This window comes from Prinia subflava, chromosome 9, assembly GCF_021018805.1.
Source record: "Prinia subflava isolate CZ2003 ecotype Zambia chromosome 9, Cam_Psub_1.2, whole genome shotgun sequence".
Taxonomy (NCBI): Eukaryota; Metazoa; Chordata; class Aves; order Passeriformes; family Cisticolidae; genus Prinia; species Prinia subflava.
Window position 1 is genome coordinate 7,318,475 of NC_086255.1, and position 23,170 is coordinate 7,341,644.

Genomic DNA, 23,170 nt, shown 5'->3' on the forward strand with positions numbered 1-23,170 from the left:
ATTATTCAATTAGTAGGTTTAAAGAATCTGGAAAAAGCTGCATCTATACTAAAATTATATAGTATGAAGGCTTATGTATTGTAGTAAATAAGATTGGTAATAACTACATGGCACAATCGAACTTGGAAGAGAAATTATGTGACCATCAAGTGCTTCCTTTCTAAACTGAAAGAATTTTGAGATAGAAACTGAAAGAATTTTGTTAAGTGGCAAGTGATATAAATTTTTCATACAAGGGAAACAAGGGGGTGTTTAGCTCAAAAAAATGATATTTTACTCCCCACTGGCTTTTGTTGCAGACATTTTTCTTTCCCCCTATGAATGGAGCAGAGCCTGCCCGGCAGCTCCTGCACGCTGCTCCCGTCACTGCTCACTGACACCCTGCTGGGCTGGCAGAGGGGCAGAGAGAGAAACAGCCACCCTCAGATGATCCAATCCGCCCTGCCTAAGTGGAAAGAGCAGAAAATGAACGGGACAAGTCAGAAGATGTAAGGCTTGAGCTATCCTCGTGTGTCCCCAAAGCCAGAGGAATGAGATTGACCCTTACTTGGGTCATAGCCTGAGGAATGACTGAAAAGGAAATTTTCTGCAGGGGAAGGGGAACAAGTAGAGTCATCAGGATGACACAGGTTTCCAGCACCTCCAAAATGTGAAAAAAAAAAAAAAAAAAAGGGTCACCAGGAATTACTGTTGTTGCAATTTATAGAGGGAGCAATCTAGAATCCCAGCAGGAAATGTTCAGTGCAGAGAGTTAAGGATCAGTAGAACCCTTGAGAGATGTAAATTGGGATAGCAGATAATAATCCCTGTGCATCAGACAGAGGTGGGTGTGGTGGATGCACCCTGAATGCTCTGTTACATGGGCAGGTATCTTCAGATCCAACAGAATAAATCTTCTAAAACTTTTACCATTACATTTCTACAGGTATCGAAAGAAATATTCTATTTTTCTCCCTCTCACAGGAAATAAGGAGGTGACTTATAAGAGTACATGATTCTGATTATTATTTTATGCATGTTAAAATATGACAAGTCATCTCTAGTGCTAAAACCTGGTGAATAATTGTAAGGCACTATTCTGATCCCTGGCCTGCTGACATTCTGCTAGTTGCCAACACCACACAAACGGTGTTACAAATAAAAAATATGTGATCATAAAAACACAATCAGTAAATACAAAGAGAGTGAAAGATTAAGTCAAAGCGGAAGAAAAGCTGTGTCAGCCTTTTTTTGGATTCAATAGTTTGCTTACTGCTGACAATCACCTTTTCTGCAGCAACACATCATCCAAAAAAATACACTCTGTTATATCCTATGGGAAAGCTGACATAGATAAAAAAGCCCACTATATTGTCTTAATAGTTAAAGAAAATTGTTTTGGTTTGGGTTTGTTCGAGTTTTTTTAGGGGATTTTTTATTTTATTTTATTAGGGAGTGTGGAAGGAAAAGTAGAAAATAAAGGATATTCTCATTCATAGAATCATAGAATATCCTGAGTGTGAAGGAACCCACAAAGGAGTTAATGAAAGGAATTACCACGACATTCAAAGGGGGGAAGTTCACTTTCTCTATCCTTTAGCCACCACAGTTCCATTATTCAAATAAGAATAAGCTGATCCACGTGTCTTGGCTAACAAGTTTTGACCAGGTTTCTGCATGTTTATGAAGGCAAAAGATGTATAAATAAGAAATTTAAATGGCCCATTTATTTATTAATACTACTCTACAATTCTATAGTTATGCAAATCTAATTAATAAATCTCACTGACTCTGTTGTGACACATCTCTGTGCTTAACATTCAGATGACCAAGGTATCAGAACATATTTGAAGGTAACAGGACAGAAAAAGATGGCAAGCAAAGATTGACCCCTATAAAATGGATTAATAAACCCTTTAATATTCATGAGCACAAAGGCAAAAAGTTTAAGAATAAAGTATAGATATGCTCAATCTCCTGATCTAGTCAGCCTGGAGCTCCTCAAAATACAGATGACTGCTTCAGTATGAATCTTTGCAAACAGATTTATTGTAAAGGTGTGGTAGGCCAGCACCACAGCACCCCTGCAGAAATTCTGGCTATAGCAAGTGCTGCAATATGCAAGAGGCAGCATTGACAAGCCTGGACAAGATATCATTGATTTGCTCATAAGATATGGAAAATCACCACCTAATATGTCCCAGTCTTCTTCTAAGCCCAGATTGTGTCCTCTCAGAGGTGCAGAGTACCAGATACAAGAAAACAGCAGTGATATATAGATAATATCCATCATAAAATACAATTGGGAATAGACATAGGACTCTTGTCTCCCAGTCATGAATGAACAGCTCTCCTGCATATAAGTTCTAAAAAAAATCAAAGCAATTTACTTTTAAAACAATATGACTTTTCTTTTCCCCTGGGGTTTGGTGGTGGTGCTGCTGTTTAGTTGTTTGTTCTTTTTAAATTTACATTTTTTTAAATTTACATTTTACTTGTTAAAAGGCAACAAAGTATGACCTGATTTTTCAAGAAATGCATGAAAAGTCTTTTAGCTTACAAAAGAAGTTAAACTACAGAGTTTCTCATAAATTTACCATCTGTAACAAATCACAAAATTAATTCCAGTTCTTATTGCATTCTTACATGCAATAAAAACAGAAAGAGTTAGTAATGTGTAGAGCCTTTTGTACCCTAGATATCCCGAAGGTTTTTGTTGTGTTATTAATTACTCTATTTTTTAATGGTTGATTAATTTGATACTTCATCAGTAGCAGCAAAGTTCAGTAGAAAATCCCACACATTATCTCCTCTGCAGCACTCAAAAGTAAAACAACACAGCTTCAAGAGCAGCTCTGAGAGCCAAGACAAGAACTCGCCTTGGGATCCTTCAGTGTTGAAAAGAATCTCTAAATTACACCAAGGCAGTCCTACAAACTGAGGAGTGAGGATCTTCTCTAAACTGTGCAGAAGCAGCACATTTCTCAGCACTAACACAAACTACAGTCTTTAATTCCACAGAGACCTGCCACAGGACAAAGCATTAAATCTCTGCCACGGCCTGGGTGCTGTAAAGCAGAAACACTTATCAGAGACAATTCTAATTCGGGGAAGGCACCCAAACTGTGCATGACTGGAATGAAGCAGACACCAGTGCTTGAGTGCAGTCATGTGAGTCAACAGCACAAATGAACTCAGGTGCAAATGAAGGAAATGACACTGAGCAAACATTCCTTGCCATCCTTCTGAGGACTGCACAAGTCTGCTGAAGAAATTTCATAGGTTGGAGAAAGGTTCTCAGAACTTCAAGGAAGATTTGCCTGGACCTACTCTTAAGGGGAACATTCCAAATCTCTGAAAGTCTCTAAAATTAGAGTTTTTTAGAATATAAATTAGTAGAACTCATTTAAAAAGAAGTTCAGAGTAGAAATTGAAAGGGATCGTAAAGAAGACTCTACCCATTGCACCCTGCTGCTGTCTCACTATCCTTCCTCACTCTCTGCATCTGTTTCATTCTGTAACTTAGGAGACTCTTCCCCCACATGTACTCAGCAGCTCCTGGGGAAATATCACCTCCCTCTCCTGCAGAAAGCTCCACCTTCTGCAGACTGAAGCAGCCAGAACAGCTTTCCTTGCTGCTGCCAAACTCCTCCTGAACATAACACATGCCAATGCATCGTAAGTGCACATAAACCAAGCAGTTACACAGTACACCACACCACATTTCCCAATTCATAGTGCCATTCAAACTAGAGAGCTCAGCCTCAAAAGCAGTACAAAATTTAACCTAAAGTCAGTTCTAAGCCTACAACCTGTTCTGAATGGCTAAATGCATAAGTAGCCATATAGGTAATAACTAAATGTAGAAATAGCTATTTAAAGTATATTCAGTATATCCTGTTGATATATACTGTTGTGTGTATTTACAATTAAGAATCTGGAGAAGCCTAAGATTCTGCTCCATGTGGGTTTGTTTCTACTTTAAACCTTTATGAAGCCACCATAAATAATTTTACCCTTTTCATAAACAAATGAGACTTTTCCTGTTTCTGTTTACCAAGATAGAGACACAACAATTCTACTCAAGTAGGAGACTCAAGTAGAAGCCATACAGAATTTAAAGAGCCACATTCTAACTTAGAATCTATAAGCTCCCTGAGTTTTATGTCTAAATTTCCATGGGAAAAGTTTGTGAGGACATAGAAACCTCTCCACAAACTCAGAGCCCACAGCTCACATCTTAATTCCCCAACACACAACACAGCATTTGGAATCCACAAGCTGGGTATTTTTGAGCCAGGAGTTAGCCCAGAACAGTCTAATATCTGTTTCCAGGCATTTTGTTTCACTTTTTCTTAGAAATCATTGGTTAAATAGAAAAAAAAGAGTTGGGAGATAGGACCACAATACCATCCTGACATCGTCAATGGTCAAATATTACAAAGACTTATGGTTATTGAGTTTTTTCACATCTCTATTTTGATTTTTTCAAAACCCCTGACTGCTTTCACAGTCAAAAGGAGTCATTAAAATTAATTCAAAATGCCAGTAATGAGCATGTGTGAGCACATAACAATAATTAGGTAAAGAAAGATGTTTAACGAAATGAAGAAAACAAATTTCAAAGCAATCCTTTAACCCTAGTATTGCTGTTAATTTTCAAGAAGCCTCTCTGTTTGATTAATAAAGGTCAGTGACTTCTGGTAAGGATAATTGGGTTTAATATGAAAGTTTTGAACTCATATCCAAAAAGGAACAGACCAATTCCCATACTCAAACTTCTGTATTGGAAGAAAACTCTGATTTTTAAAATGCCAGAATATTCCCAAAAGAACAAAGGCCAGACAGAAGTTCTTCAGTATTTCTAGAATGCCTCTACAACTCTGTGAGAATATATAATTACAATGTTAATTACTTTATAAAAAGGCAATTAAATTGAATATGTTTAGTATAAATTAGTGATAAATTTATATAAAAAAGAGACAATATAGGGGAGTATTAAGATTGTAAAATGAACTATTACAAATCAAGGGTGCCTATAAATGATTTTTGGGTGAGCGCTCCCCTAATGGGCAGCTATTCAACACTTTGTTCCATGTTCAGTACTCAGTGTTGGGCCCATGCCTCATTTACTACGTGCTAGACAAGCCCTTTTCTAAAGATGGAATTAATTTCTAATGTGGCTTTCTATAGCATTCATCACTATAATTTTTTAAGTTCTTCACAAAAGTTAATGAATTTGTTACAACATTACTGAAGGTGAGAAGGCATTATGAGTGCTATTTTATAGGACAGGAAATGAAACAAAGAGACCAAGGACAAAACCATCTATTAAAAACAAGCAGCCAATTTGAAATATCTGGACTTTGATTTTTTGTAATACTTTTAATTATATAACACTATAGATGAACATTGTTATTTGGCAGCTCTTTCCATCGTTCATTGTATTTCTTTCCACTTCTACAACAAAACAGGAAAGGAACACACACTCAACTTTCCATTACATTATCACTGATTTGTTCCCTACAAATTCATTCAGGGCATTGTGGAGTGAAAATTCCTTGGGAACTGGTATATAGCAATAGTATTAAAAACTGTGCAATTATGCTCTAATAAAGAAGGAAATAAAAAATATTGTGACAGCAACCTTCATTCTTCCACCTTCCTGCACCCACTGCCAGTGCAGCATGTTTAATAAAGGGGGTTTATTAAGTAATTTAAGATTCAGGCTGGAGTAAATTCTAGAGAAGCACTTTACTTCTGAACTATCTTTTACCTCTGAACAAATCATTCCAAGAGAGCATCCCAGCTCACTGCATCTCTCAGCAAAAGAATAAATCTGGGTTCCCAAAAAGGGAGCAAGAACATTCATAACCGGACACATTCAAGGCCTTTCTAACTTTGGTCACTCTCCCATGGTTCCTCTCACGCAGCATCTTAACATACATTTTTAAAACTGAATAAAATGGCAAAACAGTTTCATACATATACAGAATTTCTGAGAAATGTCTATTCATTTTTGCTCCAAAAATTTAAGTTTAGCAAAAATTCTAAGCCAAAAGTACTGCGAAGTATATCAGCCAGATTTTCAAAGAAAGCATGGAACTAGATCCACCCACCCACAACAGTCTCATTCTTAGCTAGAATCTAATTTTTATAACTCATTTTGTAAGTATTAGGTGAGGATCACATGATCTTTACTCAATCAATGACTAAAGTGGGTTTTTTTCACCTTTTTTGATTACTAATAACTTCTATGTTGTTTATTAACCTCTCAAAATCTAGTGCTGTTCTTTTTTTACTTCTTGAAATCACTTAAAGTTGTAAGAATCTCCATCATGATTGCAAACTCAGACTCATCAGAGTCTTCCCACACTTTTCTATGTATGGATCTGTCTATTCATGCTGATTCTAAAATTCATCCCCTCACCTCTTCATTGCACAGGCATTGTCTCTCTCCTCCTCTTTCTAGAGATTGGTCTCTATTTCCAGCAAGACTTTGTTGAGAACAGAACTATTCATATTCCTCTCGATCAGTACAAATGCTGCTTTTGAAACCAAGCACCACTATCAAATGCTATAAATCATATTCATTTGTGACCACATGAAATTCTCTTTGTATTGCATCAAAGTTGGTGGTTACCACCAGACCTATTTTCAGTCAGGATAATTATTTTGAACTTTCAGAGCAGCTGCCTGATTCATTCCTCTGTCATCTGTATCTAGCAGTCATCCACTGCCTCATTGCCATTGTTATATTGAATATGTTGGTGTCTGACATTACTTGTCCATTGTGATAAAACAAAAAGTCATTTACTGTGAAGTTTTTATGAAAAACTTGCATTTTTATTATATGTATTCAGAGCGCAATGAGCTTCAAAATATCCCAGCACTTACTATTTATATGCTTTTTTCCATTTCAAGAAAGAACATGCAAGAATGAATTTCACGCAAGTTCAAAGTCTTTAAAAACATACAGCAATAGCAAGTCATGTTTCTTTTACTGCACTTTACAAAAATGTTCTGGCCTAAAAAGTCCACAAAAAGACAGAGGGATTAGTGTCATAATCAGCAAATTGGGTAACTAAGTTTTATTTTAAGCAGAAACCATTTATCTTATGAAATTCTCAGCTGCTACTTGGAAAGGTCTAATAAGTCATCAGTTTTGATCCTAAGGGAAGGCCAGAAAAATTAGAATTTTGTTCAGCCAAATTTTGCTAATTGTCTCAGCCCACTCCTTATTGACTAAAAATTTCAGTGGATGACAGAAATGCACTGTGTTCAGAAGGGTAACTCTTGACTGTCTTTACTGAAAACAGAAAGACCTAGAAGGTTAATTAAGTCTGGACACATAAGTTTTACAAGGCTAATTAGATGAGATGTATCTCCCCATAACTGTCACAGAAGTAGAAGTGTGGGTATGAAAATGTCATGGTAAACAAGGCTGGACTTGTGGCTGAGATCTAAAAACTGAGGTACAGATAAAGTTACCTGGGACCTTTCAAGCATGCAATCACAAGATGATGATCCTAAAGTTTTTAAACCCCAGACCACAGCCAAATATCATTATTTTTCCTAGCTATTTCATTAAACTCTTTACTGAAAATGCTGTAACAACTGATGAGTTCACTGTGAACAGCTGCAGACCCTTTTCCAGCTCTGCTCAAGAACACAGACCAAGTGTGGAAAGGAATGGTTAGGGAATTATGAGCAAAATATTAGCAAAAGAGGCAGCAACAAAGAAAAGAGAATGCACCAATCAGTGGGTATCTAAATATCAGTTGTAGGAAAAGGTCTAGATGTCTCCAATGATGCAACATTTCAGAACTCACAGCACAATCCTGTCAAAAGTGTGTTATGAGTTGACAGCAAGGAGTACTCAATAAAGGAGTACTCAATAAAAGAGTACAAGGAGTACTTTTGTTTTGTCACACTGGACAGTCTCTGTAATTCCTTAACTCTTGTAGTATTCATACAGTGTTAGAAGAGTGGGAAAAAAATCCAAACAAAAAGCCAAGAAGATTTCATTAAAATTATTATGGAAGAAACTCAAATTTCTCTCTCTATGTATTTTTTTCATAGTGATCTAAATGCATCACCACCTTTGTAACACTCATATTAATATTACAACTCTAACATGCAGTATTTTTCAATATACCAGCATCAATACTCACTAACCTGATTCTAATTTATTGCTTTCATTATATAACCTCTACAGCCTGAAGAGATCTCTGATCTGCTTGTTCTGACAAGAGAAGTGGCACATCTAAGAAACAACAATGTTAAATTATTGTTTGACTTCATGTATTATTGCCAAAGAGGGATGTTTGTTGTCTAGGAAAGAAGTAAATGAAAGCAGTCAGATTTTCATGTCATTTTAAATCTTGCTCTCATAACTTTCAGTTTATTGTATAATCCCTAAAAATCTACATTTCCTTTTAGAAATAAATTTTTGAAAAGCTTCTATTTATACATGGATCAATGGTGAAAATATGGGCATGGCAGAAGTACAAATGCAATTTTTAAATTGTTTATGCTTTTATACACGTATATGCTCAAGCTTTGCTATAAACTGGGAACAGTCAGAAGTTAATCAGACAATAACTTCTACATCTTTATTAGCTTCTCAAAGAACAAAACACAGATCTTAACAATTAAAGAAGCAACCTCTTGTTACTCAGGCCTTCCAAGGAGACAGAACACGCACTTTATAGATTGTCTATAAATATACACAGATAAATAGGTGCTCCTGCACTATCCCAACATTTTCAAAATTCTCTTCCTTCCCTTTTCCCATCATTCAGTTGAACTTTGCTTAAGAAACCCTAAATCCACAACCCAGATGTCAGAACACACCCCATGTTGCTTGACTCCACATGATTTGTGCAAACTGCACAATGTAACTGGAAGTTGAGATGTTCCCACTTTGCTGCATTCTATCCTGCTTCTCAAACCATGTTAAATTGTTAGTTCTGAGAAGTAAAACCTCTCCTAGCATATAAATCCAGACCGAGAAAACTGCACTTCCTACTCAACAGAAATTACATCATGTACCTCACTGAGCAGTGTCCTCTGTTTTAAAGTCATAAATTGCAACAGGTACTTGCACTGTAATAAATATAATATGCTACATCTCCATGTAGTAGAAACACCATTGCATTACACCTTTGAAAAGAAGAACACAAGCACCTTTTCCTTTAAAATACCATTAGGTATTTATGGAGTAAAATCTGTTGATTTCAACAATAACATTCTCACTCAATAATAACATTGCTCAGGCTAAGAACTGAGTGCCAATTCAGCAAAAAATATTGATGGAATATTAAAATTCCCAACACTCACAAATGAAATTACAGATCTGTAATATTACCTAATCCATTTTACACGACCTTTAAAACAGATAGGAGGAAATATCTCAACCCTAGTATGGAATAAAATACAGTGTGAAAAACTCCAGAAAAAAATAAACATTCCCCCACTTGCTACAAATTTGATTTGTAGGGCTGGCAGTTAGGTACATAAAATAATAAACAGTTTGGTTAAAATAAGCAAATTGAAATAACAGAGGAAGGAAAAATGGAGCCCCACAGGCTGTTTTCCTCAACCCCAGTGCAGTCACCCATCCTTCAGAGGAGATTTATTCTTTGCCTCAGAGAGGAAACTCTGGCCACCATGGCAGGGCTCACTGACACCTTTCTGCAAGTGACTTGGGAAACTCAATCTCCACCTGAAACAGCTGCCAGACATTAAAAGAAAGATCATAATTTTCCTAGTGTAATTTTTTTTCTATAAACAAGGAACTAAATACACCTGTGCTTTCATTATGCATGACTTGTTTTTTCTACTTTTTTTCTTTTTTTTTCTTGGCCATGGAAAGAAATTACTGCCAACCAAAAATGTGCAAATAGAATAAATCTCTTCGTTTATTGGTTTGGTCGTTTTTTCAAATTATTAGCTTAACACAGACCAATAGAGACAGACTCATCGATAGATATCAATCAAAAAATTTTTTTGACACGGATTCTCTGAGAACTGAATTAGCATGTAAAAAGGAACAGCAAACTGTAGCAAATACTGGCAGTCTGTTTGTTCTTGGTATTTGAAAAGCAGTGATTGTTCATATCATCTACAACTGACCTTCACAGACCAGAGACTGTGGTAGGCAATCCTTGCCAACAGACACGAAGTGACACATTTGCATGATGGAGTCATACACTGCCTTCCTTAGAACGTTTCCATTTTTCTCTTTCCTCCATTTATTCTGTTGTTCATTCTAGCAATGACCTCTCCATGTTCTCTTTCATTAGCCATTCTCAGCATCAGGAAAGGCTCTAACACTTTAAAATCTGTCTGGCCACATTTTCAAAAACACGTATAGAAGCAGTATTTATGAAAAAAAAAAAAAAAAAAAAAGTGATATCGTTGCCCTTTTAAGACTTTTCTTCCCACATTTTGCATAGCTTGTCATTTTTATAAAATTATTCTGATGGCCGTGGCATTTCCTTAAGGGGCTAACATAGTAAAACACATTTATTTCCCCATAACATAAAAAGACAAATCAAATACATATATATTACTTCTTTACCAGTGTATCTTCATACTCTTTGACAGATACATTTTTCAACTTTCCCTTAATGTCTAGTTTGCTACTGTATCTATTTTGTAGTGTACACTGCTGCTTTTTGACCTCACAGTTTGCTCTTCCATTTCATGTCAGCACTGCCCTTTATATCAAGTGACTTCCAAATTACACTTTGCTGTCAATGAGTTATATTTCTGGAACATATTTTAAAACAATATTCACAATTCAAGCTAAGAAAAAGTGACAATAAATTAATATCAAGGACTCACAGGCTACTTTGAAATATGCTGAAATGGAGCTGAGTTATTGAGTCAGAAAGCTCAATTTGACAATGTCCACATTTACCCTAGTTTATATTTTCCTTAAAATTATATAATCCAAGGTTTTATCATCCTCTTGAGATAAAAATGAACCCAAATTTACTTAAGTGATCCTGCAAGAGTCCCTTAATTACTCTGTAAGGGCTCCACAGCAGTAATTGTAAAGCTGAAAACACCCCTGTTTACAGACACGTGTGCCAGCATTAGGTGGCTCAGGAGCCACACACTACAGGATATTTACATTCCTGGAGGAGGCTCGGCTGTCCTCCAGGGCTGCCAGCAGGGAAAAACACCCCAGCTGACATGGAATGATGCACTGCTCTGGCCAAGAGCTCCCAAAGGAACCAACACAACATCTCCCACGTACCACAAGCCACTCATTGAAGTCAGGGTGTGTTTGTTCCCTTTTTCAACTGGTTCAAGATTTCACTGGAGATCTTCCCTTGAACTCTTACTGATCAAGAATTCTCTTTTCCCTGGGAAGTCAGCATGGGAAGCAATGCAACTGCAAAAGCACCACAGGTATTTTCCCTTGACTGTCAGTAGTGAAGCCAAGGGACTCTGAGGGATCCTTTCCCGTGGCATTTATTTTTTACAGCTCCAGTCTCGGGGAGCTCCAAGGCCTCCCAGGTGTCTGAGGAGTGACGGCTCCTGTCCCTGGGAAATGTTCAGGAATCACACACACAGAGCGCTTTGAATACACAGAACAAGGATTCAGAAAGTGCCCATCCCTGTGAACTCAAGCTCAATATTCCAACAAAATCAAATTTTTGCAGATACTTGCACTGGTTTCTTCCCATTTAAAACACTGCTTCATACACGGCCTAAAGTCCCCTATAAAGCAAGGATGTCTTCTGCATGAGGTTTCACCCACTCTTGCTTCCTCAAGGTCTACAAATACTCATATTTTATTACAATTATAATTGTAATATTACATATTACATTGCAAGAAAAATATAAACATAATACAAAAAACAATCATGGCACCTGTGGAATAGTTCTCTAATTCAGATTTTTATCTGCATACAATATAAAGTATGTTTTTTCTTCTTCTTCTTAGCAGTTAGAAAGTTAGGTCTGCCGGTGTTAGTTTGTCCTATTTCTTTGAGGTAGGGTAGCATACCTAAATGAATAATCACTAAATTGACTTTGTCTGCTTTGACAAAAGGTATTAAATAGTAACTATAAAAGGGTGCCAGTTGGTCAATTCACTCATATATAAACAGAAGCTACCAGAGAAAGACAATAATCCTAATTTCAAAAATAACATATGGCTTTTTAAGCAAAGAAAATCCACAACATTAAAAAAAAATCATTTCAATAATGAGAAATAAATACATACATGGAAGAATTCTCCAACTCAAAGTAAAAACTGAAACTGATTGGCAGCAAATCCGTTTCTTTAGCCTGCCCAACAAAGCTGCAAGCCAACCTAGCATTTGGCAAATGAGTACACAGAGCCTGGGGTGAGCTCATAATACTTTATTAGGAGCTTCAGATTCTTGGTGTGGTTATTGTTTTAATTCTCTGCAAGGCGACAGTTGGTTTTTGCAGTTATTTTAGCTCAGGGCAAAGACTGCATTTGTCTGTTGCTCTTTATAAATTCTGAGTTGGTAGGTTTGCTGAGGGTAATCTTTTCTCAAACCATCCTAGAATTGTCTGATTTAAACTATAATCTGTTCCACTAGACTCTTTAAACACTAAGAAGATTTCATTTTAAACACAAATTTTTTGTATAAGCCTATATATTCAGAAGACAATGTCAGTCATTACTGTTACTGTTTTTATAAACAATATAGATTTTTTTCAGTCTGTATCAAAGTCAATCAGTGTTAGATATAATTGGCGGAACTCATTATTTTAAGTCAAGCATGACAGTTTTACAATTACAATATGTATTTAGTTCAAATTAATGTTGTCCCAAAAGGAAACATGAATTGTTCATATGAGCAGCAAAGCTGGTAGCTGCTGGTATACATCTCCCAACTCGGCTGAAGCAGACACGTTCTCAAGAACTAAAATTTATTGTTTATGCCCTTCAAGTTTCAACATAATTTTTAAATATCTGGAAAATCCCTGCTAACAGTTTTACTTATAGTGCTACTTGCTATTTATCTTCTAAAACACTCTCCTTGGAATGTTCTTGAGTTTAATTTTTCTCTAAGTATAGCAAGTCTGCCACCTAGTGTTTTATGGTACCTCTAGTACACATTTTACTTGACAAGTAATTTTTTACAATTTTAGTTATAAAAGAGGTCATGTTCTGAGTCCCTGAATGCATCAACATGCATGTTTTTAGATTTAAAGAGATGTCTTTTCAACAATTCTAATTTTCCTTTTTATTAAATTATAACATTGTAACATAATAAATGTTACTAAAAAATTGGTTTATATTAGAATTTTGACTATGAATAAGCCCAGGAAAGAAAGAAAAAAATACGTTCCAATAATAAAGAAAGTATTCAGGATGAACTATCAGACCATGTCAGTAGGTCTAATAGGCCAAAACTGCATTTTGACAATGTAAATAAGGGTGTATTATCTTATCCTTTTCCTCTGAGACAAGAGTGAGCTGCGATTTCTAAAAATTAATTGAAGCTGTCATAAATTATCTACATTTAATAATTAAACCATCTTCCTAGTTACTACTACTGCAAAAAAAAAAAAGAAAAAAAAAGTTAGGACTAACAGAGTCTTTAGTCCAAAGACCAGATAGGAAAAAGTAATTAGACTTTTTAATTTTTAGCAAGTTAGACAAATTTTAAATAAAGCAGATAAAAGAAATAAGTTCTTGATGATTTTTTTCAGGCATCACATACACTGCATAACAATATGATTTAGAATTTCTAAATTAAAATCCAAATTCACTATAAGAAATTGTATGGAGAATAGGTAAGGACCAGCACTTTTCTTTACTCTTCCCTTTTTGAAATCCTGGTGTGTCAGCAGTAGTGGGGCTAATATAACTTCAGAACTGGACTAGAATCCTTACCAGGCTCTTCAGCCAGAAGCAAAATTTGCTTTTTTGTCCCCAGCTCCCCGTACAGACACCAGATATTATCTTGAGAGTTTTTACTGATTGTACATTTCATAGTTTCTCACCAATTTTGCACATGAAAGTATCATTCTTCATCTCTGTGAGCTGCTGACATACTGAGGGAATTGCTTATTGCTGTCCTGTCTGTATTTATACCAAGGAAAGAAGCAATAGTCTTATAAGCTATAATGATTTTATGGCTCAGAGTTTAGAATGGTAGAGCAAAGCCATAAACCAATTATTCAAGTCAATCCCAAAAAAGTCGTTGCAAAATATTTAGTAGAGCACATATTTTTTTTCCTGTGGTTTATTTTAAGCAGAAAAAGAGCAGCTAATAAAATTTAGCCATAAAGAATTTAAAAAAAAAAATTTAAAAAAATTAAAAAAAGAAACAAACCAACAAAAAACTATGACTACTCTACTATGACTATGACTATGTTTTCCTGCTAGTAATAAAGCTGGGGTTTTTTTATACATTAACTAAACTTTGCAATGTGTTCCCTGGCTTTCTATTTCCGCCCTGTATGTCCAGGAGACTGAGTATAAAACTCAGAGGTGCCAGGGGAACGTGTCCACCTGACCCCCAGGGCTTCTGCAGATGGGCATTCCCCTTCCCCTGTTCCATCCCAGAAGAACAGCTGAGAGTGGCTGCTCAGTCACTGCACGTGAAGCCACCCACAAATGACACTGCATAAAACACTCAGGTAAGAGAAAAATTAAGGAAGAGCTCTGGAAAGAAACACATAGAAAAAGGTTAAAATAAAATCTGTACATGCTTTCAACCTTTTTATATACAGATATGAGAGCCTCGTCTTTTTTAAAGACTATAAATCCAACAAATATCTGGATCAGGGGCATATGATCAATAAATAGGGATTAATTCCACAAAAAGCTGCAAGTCATTCAGTCCCTCCCCAGTTAAACTGTCTTTCCAAATGACCCATCCTTCGTGACCTCTTAAGTTTTGGGTTCTCTAATCCTTCTCAAAGGTCAGATTCTAATCTCTTAAAGCAGGCCTGCTCTGCAGCATGGGAATCTCTACAGTGTTACACTGGATCTACAATGCATATATATATATATAAATGTAAAATGAAATCTTCACCTGATTTTTATTTGTGTTCACAGTCACAAGCCCACAAAACATCTGTCCAGCCAAAAGATGAGCACTGGATTACCTGAATTCTTCATTTATTGCCGTTTTATTACACTGTGACTACACTCTGGCTGTGCATTGCTGAGGAAACCTTCCAGAATACCTGAAAGTTTCCCACTCCAAGCTGTGCTGCCCTGTAACTCACTGTTGCTGCCTGTTTTGAAACAGCAACCAGTCTGCAGGAGCAAATGGAAAAGCCATTTGTTCCCTCTCTTCACTGTCAATGGTGGTACCCAAAAATCATCCAAAAATGCTTCTAAACATGTTTTTTTAAGGATAAAAGGGAATAAAAAAACCAAGGTATGTAAATCCATGTGCATTTTTTCAGCTTCACTGTCTTAGCTAGGAATTTTCTTAGTGGACGAATGGGCAAATCTCACGCTCAGCTCATGAAAATTCTAACTATATGCGGGCAAAGAATGAGATTTACAATTGCAGGACTGATTTGTTGTAAGCTTTTATGCTTCTGCATGTAGCAGTATTTGAATCAGTTGTACTTCTTGTTTGATATGTTGCATTGGAACTCAAAATAATGTACATAAGCCAGACATTTTGGAAAGTTTTTGACCTTAAAAATATGGCTATGTAAGAGAGGTTTATTGTGGAAAGTATCACATCCTCTCAAAACAAGTGACTGTTAGCAAGCCTATAATTCAAACCTTGTATTGTAACACATCATGAATTGTAAATCTAAACTTTCATTTTCTCTGGAACACTGGATTAACCACTTCTCCCTTTATGATTTAAAGCTTTGTGTCTGCATACAGCCCAAGTGAAGATCACAGAAGTGGCATTTCTCCCAGTGATTCCTCCCAATCTGTCGAAAGCCATCTGGTTTTCCTGCGTGTTCCCTTGCACCCAGGAGCTGTGTCTCCGACAGCAATGCATTCCTAATGCTGATGTGTGAAGAACTAATGCAGCCATTTGGATGCACACTTTGCCATCGAGGTGTCACCGCCATCCATCACGCCAGCCCGGACACCGCGGAGCACAAACAATGGCCAGCACAAATGCATCACGACAAAATGTTATATTTATGGTTTGTGTACATGCGTAAGTCAGCTGCACAACCAGCTCTGGCCTCCACTCAGGATTCATTTCTATGGATTGAAGCAGCTTCCAATCATGCACGGCAAGATTGGCTCCCAACAGCACGGCCTAGGGAGGCAGAGCCTCCCTACCAAAACACAGAGACAGTCCAGACCTGTCCTCAGCTAACAAGGATATTTACATGGGCAAACAAAACTGCAGCTTCTGAAATCACAAAGCTTTCTTTGCATGAATATTGGTCTTACTTTGTTCAAAAATTCCTTCATAAGGTCTCCTCTGATATTCCTTAGCAATGGGACACTGCACACTTTTAGCTCAAGAAATCCTTCCTCTCATGAAGTTCTAAGCTGCAAATTGTTGCATGTCAAGAGAGAATTACCACTGTATGTTTTTCCATTTGCTGTATACTTCCCCTGGCATTCATGTTCAGTCACTTCTAACAACAGGATGCTAGAATAGATAGATCATCATGCAGCTGCTCACATATTCATTCTTACACGTTCAGTACTTTTCTAATTTCTGTATCTATGAGGCTTGTTCTCATTCTCTTGCTCTTAAAGAAGTTTTGTTTTTTCAATAACACAATTCTGTCACAAAGAATGACATTAAAATAATTTTAAAAAGCCATATACAATGATTTTCACACAATCTGGATAATACAGTACTGCATGCCCCATTACACATTTCCTACCCTATTTCTATTAAGTTTTCATAATTTAAAGCAGAAAAACCACTGGTGTCCAGTGCTGCCATGTTTGGAAATGGCATGTGAGAATGAAATCTGATGTTTACCACTCTGTTTCTCTGATCTCTAGGATTTGATGGCTTTGCTGCTCTCTCTCTTGTTTATCCTTTTGGCATAGTATCTGTATTTAGATTAAGTCCCTGCAATGTTTCAGCGTGTTACTTCCTGTATAAATCTCATTCTTTTCAATCATGCCAGACCCGTCCGTAATCTTCCTGTGTTTTTATCTGTTCAGATCACTTCTTCAATCACAACACCATCCACGTACAGCATTAAAACTGTGTTCACTCTCCTACATCGCCATGAAAGGAAACAAATGACAAAGAGACTCAAACAAGCCGTGCTCTGCCATGGCCAACTCTGTTTTCATTTACCCTCTTAAACAGAGCCTGCACCAACACCAGACTTGCCCGTTCCTAGGCTGAGGATGGCAGTGACAGCCAGGAGGGAGCAGAGGACTAGGCAAGGACTAGGGAAGATGGGCAGAGAGCTGGAGGAGATGAAATCAGATGAGCTTTTACAGGGCACTGAATATTCACAGTACCCCAAGCTGCAGAAGGCTTCTCTAAGGCAACAAGTGTTCCTCAATCCACATCCTGCTGCTAAAGAGAAACAGAGGTCATCCAGTACCACACAGAAGTTACCCAGAGAGTTGGGATTAAATCCTGGAGTTTTGCTCAGAAGAGCATTCCAATTTAGGGCAGTATTTACACAAGTGAAAAAAAGGGCAAAATTTAAATGTTTAAAACTGGTCATTTTGAAGATGGCTAAACTCAAGCATGTGACAAAAAGTTTTCCTGAGGAAGATCCTAATCATACAGCAAATTATTATGTACATTCACTGATTTTGACTCTAAGTAATAGAAACAGATGTGCCTAGAATTTTTATTTCTCACAATCTTATGCTGCTCATAAACACATACAATTTATTTTTCCCCTCTTGAGCAATAATATTTATGTGTTTTAAAAAATACACTTCAAGGAAAAGTGACATTTTAAGTGTCTAAAGATAAAGTTTCTTAATGAGGAATAAAATAAAGCACAGAAAAAATACCATCCAAATGCCTGTCTTTTACAAAACTGAAACATGGTACAGCCCTATTTTAGAACACAGACAACTAATTGGAGCATCTCTTCATGATATGTGTGTATACATATATTTTTAATACATGATTTAGCAGTAAATGGACTGCTGATAAGAAATTGTCATTGAAATCTTAGGTCAGTCAGTTATCTACAAATTATCTGATTATCTCCCATTATGATGTATCATCCACCAAATACAAGAAATACAGAATTCCATTATCATTTATAATAATGAAGTCTCCCTAGTACTACAATAAAATAACTCAGAGAATTGTTCATATGGGATACTTTAAATGGCTGGAAGTATTAAAAGAAAATTTATCATTTCAAAACAACATGATCTTTAAAATATTTTGAAATCTGACAGAAGACAAATAACAGTAGTGAGTTAAAGGTGAAAGGGCATCTTGAATATAGTACAATTTGTCTCCAACATGATTTATAGACCCAGCCTGAAACATGATCGCAAAAAATAAGTTTTTTCATGGAGGTGCCTGAGGTCTACAAATCTCATTACTGTCATTTCTTTTCAATCTCTTAAATTTAATAACATTTATTTTTAAAGGACAAAACAAACGTTGACACACATATCCAAAATAGCCTGTAAATAATTGTCTTCGAAGTATGAACTTCTCATGTACTCACCCTAAACCAAAAAAATTTGTTTATTTAATTATTATATAGATACAGAAATTATTATTCTAAATACTCATATTTCTGTTTTAAAGGAAAACACTTTCCTTATACAAAAAAAAAAAAAAAAAAAAAATTGAATTTATTCATCAAGAGTATCTTTAAGACACAGTTTTAGGGAATATTTTCAGCTTGGTCTACAACATTTAAAATTTATGTTCCAGCTTAAAGTATTACATCTGAATTTATGCTGTCTGAGAGAAAAAAATAAAAAATCCACAGCAATGTTCTTTAATAGCTGGCAAGAGGAATAAATGTTTTAGGCCTAGAGATATGTCAACATCTGTAATATAGTAAGTAATTTACTGTTTTCTTCTGTAAAACATCCCTTGCAGATGCAAACCATTGAAGGTAAGAAAGACAGATTAGCAACGAAAATAAACATTCCTTTATTAGGTAAATGATGCCTTAAAGAGACTCTAAAACAAAGCTTTTGTGTATGTTGTAAAATGAAATGCTAAGAAACAAGGCCAAATATCAGAAGAGAGGTTATAAGTATGTTCAGACATCTGTCTTTATGTATAAATTCAAGTCTGAAGTAGGGATGATGTTAGAAACAACAGACAAATGGATCCAATTGTCTGACGCGGAGCAGGTACGTGCAAATTCACAGAAGTTAAAACAGTGCTCTCCAACATCCCATCTGTTTTTATGATGATTAAAATTACCATTGAACTCGATATTGGAATAGTAAAATTGGCACAGCGCGCTAAGGGATTTATGCACATGGGTAATAAGAATGCTCATCCCTTCAGGTCCTCCACTAAGACTATCAGAACTGCAGTGCTTCAGAGTAAATTTGCCAGAGGCACCTTTTCTACAACATTAAGAACATGGAGACAACACACAGCCTCCTTTTATGGCACTGTGGAGAGCAGCTGTGTCTCATGTCCCTGGGAGGCAGACTGGCTAAACCACTCAGAATGTCCCAGGGAATAGTCATGTTTATACCATTTGCATTTCTCCACCACAAATTCTGTCTTTAAAGCATTGACACAATTACTATTCCTTTCATTCAAATATGATGATACAGAGAATCACCCCTTGGACAGTCTCTCTAAGCTAGATGTGAGGAATCAACTCACAGCAGACTTTGTGTTCTTGGGAAAAAGTAAGAGAAGACCAGTGGGGCATTTTATTTTTCAGTCAAAACATCAATGTGCTCAATTTTGGAAAATCTCCAGGAACTTCCTTTGTTTTTCCAAGGAAATGAAATGATCATATAATATGTAATCAACATTTCAGTATGTAGCATTAAAAATACAAGTACTCACAGTAGCACGTTCCCCTAAGTGGATTTCCAAGATACCTATTTTCAGAGTCACAGCTGCAGGGGGAAAAAAAGACAAAACCAAACATTCCCATTAAACACAGTACAGCTTTCAGAAAAACACAGCTAGAATATTTATTCAGATAGCATGAGTTTCAGTACTAGCAACACAAATACATGCAAATAAGAAGTATTTAATATAGCTCTTAATGAGGGTGTGCTCCTCTCTGGAGGCCTCTGTGTCATGTAGGAAACCCAGAGTGTCCAGGCTCTTGAATAAAGAGCTTCAGTCACCTGCCTGAAGTCAGTGCCCGCTGTAGGACTCGGGGCAGGAATTCTGGTTTTTCTGCACTCTGATGAGCAAAGGAGAGCCAGGCAGGCACCCCAAGCACTGCATCTCCTTGTCCCTGTCCCCTCAGTCACAGCTGATTCCCTCCCTGGCTTTGGTCTGGGGCAGCAGCACAGCAGCATCTCAGCTCCTGAACTTCCATGAACTTCAGAGACAATTGCTGCTCTTCAGTGACCACCAGGGCACCAGGTGAAATTCAAACTGAACATGATGTACTGATGCTGCTGACAAGATGTGTACGTGAGAAGGGCTGGAGAAATAGCTTTCTTATTGATAAGATATATAGTTATTTTCAGAGACACGAAATAGCCTACAGAAATTCAGTTCGAATTCAGTTATATAACATTACTCTAAAAATGCCAAATATCTTAATAGAAAATGATTAATCTGCTTTAGGTTTCCTTGGCTATTTCATGGAAGTCTCCAGCAAGATTACAGTTTTCTCTTAAATATACAGAAAGATTCACAAAACAAAGAGAAAGCTAATCACTGCCTATTAAATTTCATACAAATATTTTCCCAGAGGTAATCTGAATCATTTAATATCTTGGCCTATCTTTTCATTTCTTTATTCTAACAAACTTAATTTGGAAGAAGATATTTTTGCTGTTATTTTATTTGTGATTGGTATTAAAAATACATTCTAACTTGGATGTCATATCATTTAACAAATTTCAGACTTTAAAATATTTTGATGTTTGTATTTCTGCTGGTTTCCTCAGTAGTTTCTAACTGGTGATTCCTAACATACTAATTTTTATTAAAAATAAGCAGAGAATCTCCTTGACCCTTTGTTATAATACCATAAAGAAAATAATCAGCAGTAGCAATAAAATTAAAAAGTGGTAAAAAGATGTTCTGGACTCTGCCCTTGCGCATTCCTGATCCCACATTAGCATGAGAACTCTTTGCAGGGTCAACTATACAGAAATTCAACACTTTTTTAATATACTAATTTTAATAATTGATCTCCAAGAAAACAACCCCCCATGCTTCAAGTCTAACTGCAGAACAAGATTTGTGGTCTTGTTCACAAAGACACTCTGGCCCTACAGTCCCTTCCACAGAATTTATTAGAGAGTCCAGTCCTGAAATAACTCTCTTGTATCTACCTGGAAAAGAGAAAATCTCTCAGGTAATAACGCTGGCCTGCCTGGCACAGGTCTGTTCTAAACATCACAAAAGACTAACAACATTATATAAAGACCAGCTTGCTACTGAAACCATAAAAAATATATCCATGTCTGAAAGGGCCTTTATGTTTGGAATTCTGAAAGAGAGCTAAGGGAAAGGGACCATTTTTAAATCAAGGGTTTAAAAGAATTCCCTTTTCTTGTATGGAAGATTACCACATAAATGAGACAGCGTGTCATGTAGCAAATGATAATACATGATTGAGGTTATTGTAAGAGGACTATTTTTTTATTGAATTGTTTCAAATGCAAAGTAGATTAAATGCTGGGGTTCTATACCTGAAGAAAAACAATATTAAAAGTAACTCTGTATTTAGAGTCTAAGGATGAAGGCAAGACACTTTCCCTGCTGCTCACTGCTAACGGCACTGACCTGTGTATGACATGGAAGAGCAACATCCAGCTCCCCACAACAGTAACTTTTCCATGGGGAGAAAATAAACAAATTCCTCTCTGAACTCTTGCCCAGTCACTGCACTCACCTGTGGAGCTTTGACCCTGAGAATAAAGGTTTGTGGGTTTTTTGGTTTTTTTTCTTTAATCTGGAAAATCTTAATGAAAAAAGACAGCTGTTTCCATAGAGCTTCCCTTCTCCATTCAGCTGCCCTTCTAATCAGGTGCAACCATCTCCTGTGGATCAATAAGTACCAGAACCCAGGGATTTCCAGCATCACATACACCTTCCTAGCATTTTTACTTCTATTTGTATCACAGAAAAAACCCAAACACGAATACATGAAAAAATATCTATAAACTCCATCTAATATAACACAGGCTTCACAGCTTACAAGAATATACAAAAGAATGGTTAATACAAAAATTATAGGTTCTTAATATTTTGTAACTTACAATATTCATAAGTATTCATTCAAATCCAAATAATTACCAATTCCCTGACAATTACAGAAGTGACCTTCAAATATCTTGAAAAGAAAAAGGCAATGCAATTTTACAGCCGTTTCAGTTGTTTCAGCATCATGTGTAATGGAATGATAAAATATGCACAACAAAGAATGAACAGTAAATGACACCACAGCGAGGTATTTTGATGTATTATCACAGATATTATCCTCTCTGTGTTGGGAACCTCATGGAAGTACCGAAGGAGAGAGTGATTTTGGGCAGGAGAGAGCCCCGTGCCAGCTCTGGTGGGTGTTATCCCAGAGAAGCTCCCAGCCTGTCAGGAGCTCTGCCTGGGCACAGGATAAAAGGCACCACGGGATGTGAGGGAGGAGGAACCTCTCCATGGACAGCACAGAGGGAAAATCCAGGTTCATCCAGACACACAGGAACCCCAGTGACTGAAGGGGCATGAGATCTACCTTTCACCTGTGTTCTTTTTATGTCCTCTCATTAAAACAGCTGGTTTATCACACCATTTGCTGCCAGGTCTCTCATGCAGAACAATTCCATAATGTGTATCAGGAATAACATTAGGTGGAGTTTTTAATAGTTAGGGAAGCCTGTTTTAATTTAAATGGAAGATTCTACTTAAACACTTGGTTTTCAGTGGAGGGAAAAAATGAAACTAATAGGATTAAGAATATATCTGAAATTATTCACACGAGCATGTATGCTGGTTTCGATTAAATTTAGTTTTGTCATTTAATCCTCTCCTATTTTATTAGCATACATATTGCTCTGCATTAGTCACTGATTATGGTTCCAATTACAAAATTTCCTATTCTCTGAATTGTTTCCTTATGAGCTCTA

General features: G+C 36.5%; 1 protein-coding gene across 3 annotated transcripts in view; it reads right to left on the reverse strand.

Moving 5' to 3' along the window:
• ATRNL1 (attractin like 1) overlaps window positions 1–23,170 on the reverse strand; it is a 425,861-nt gene that overhangs the window by 250,950 nt on the left and 151,741 nt on the right. For all 3 annotated transcript variants that reach the window (XM_063405246.1, XM_063405245.1, XM_063405247.1), the window contains exon 21: window positions 19,920–19,972. In XM_063405246.1, coding sequence (XP_063261316.1) covers window positions 19,920–19,972 — 53 coding nt within the window. The remainder of the gene's footprint in view (window positions 1–19,919; window positions 19,973–23,170) is intronic.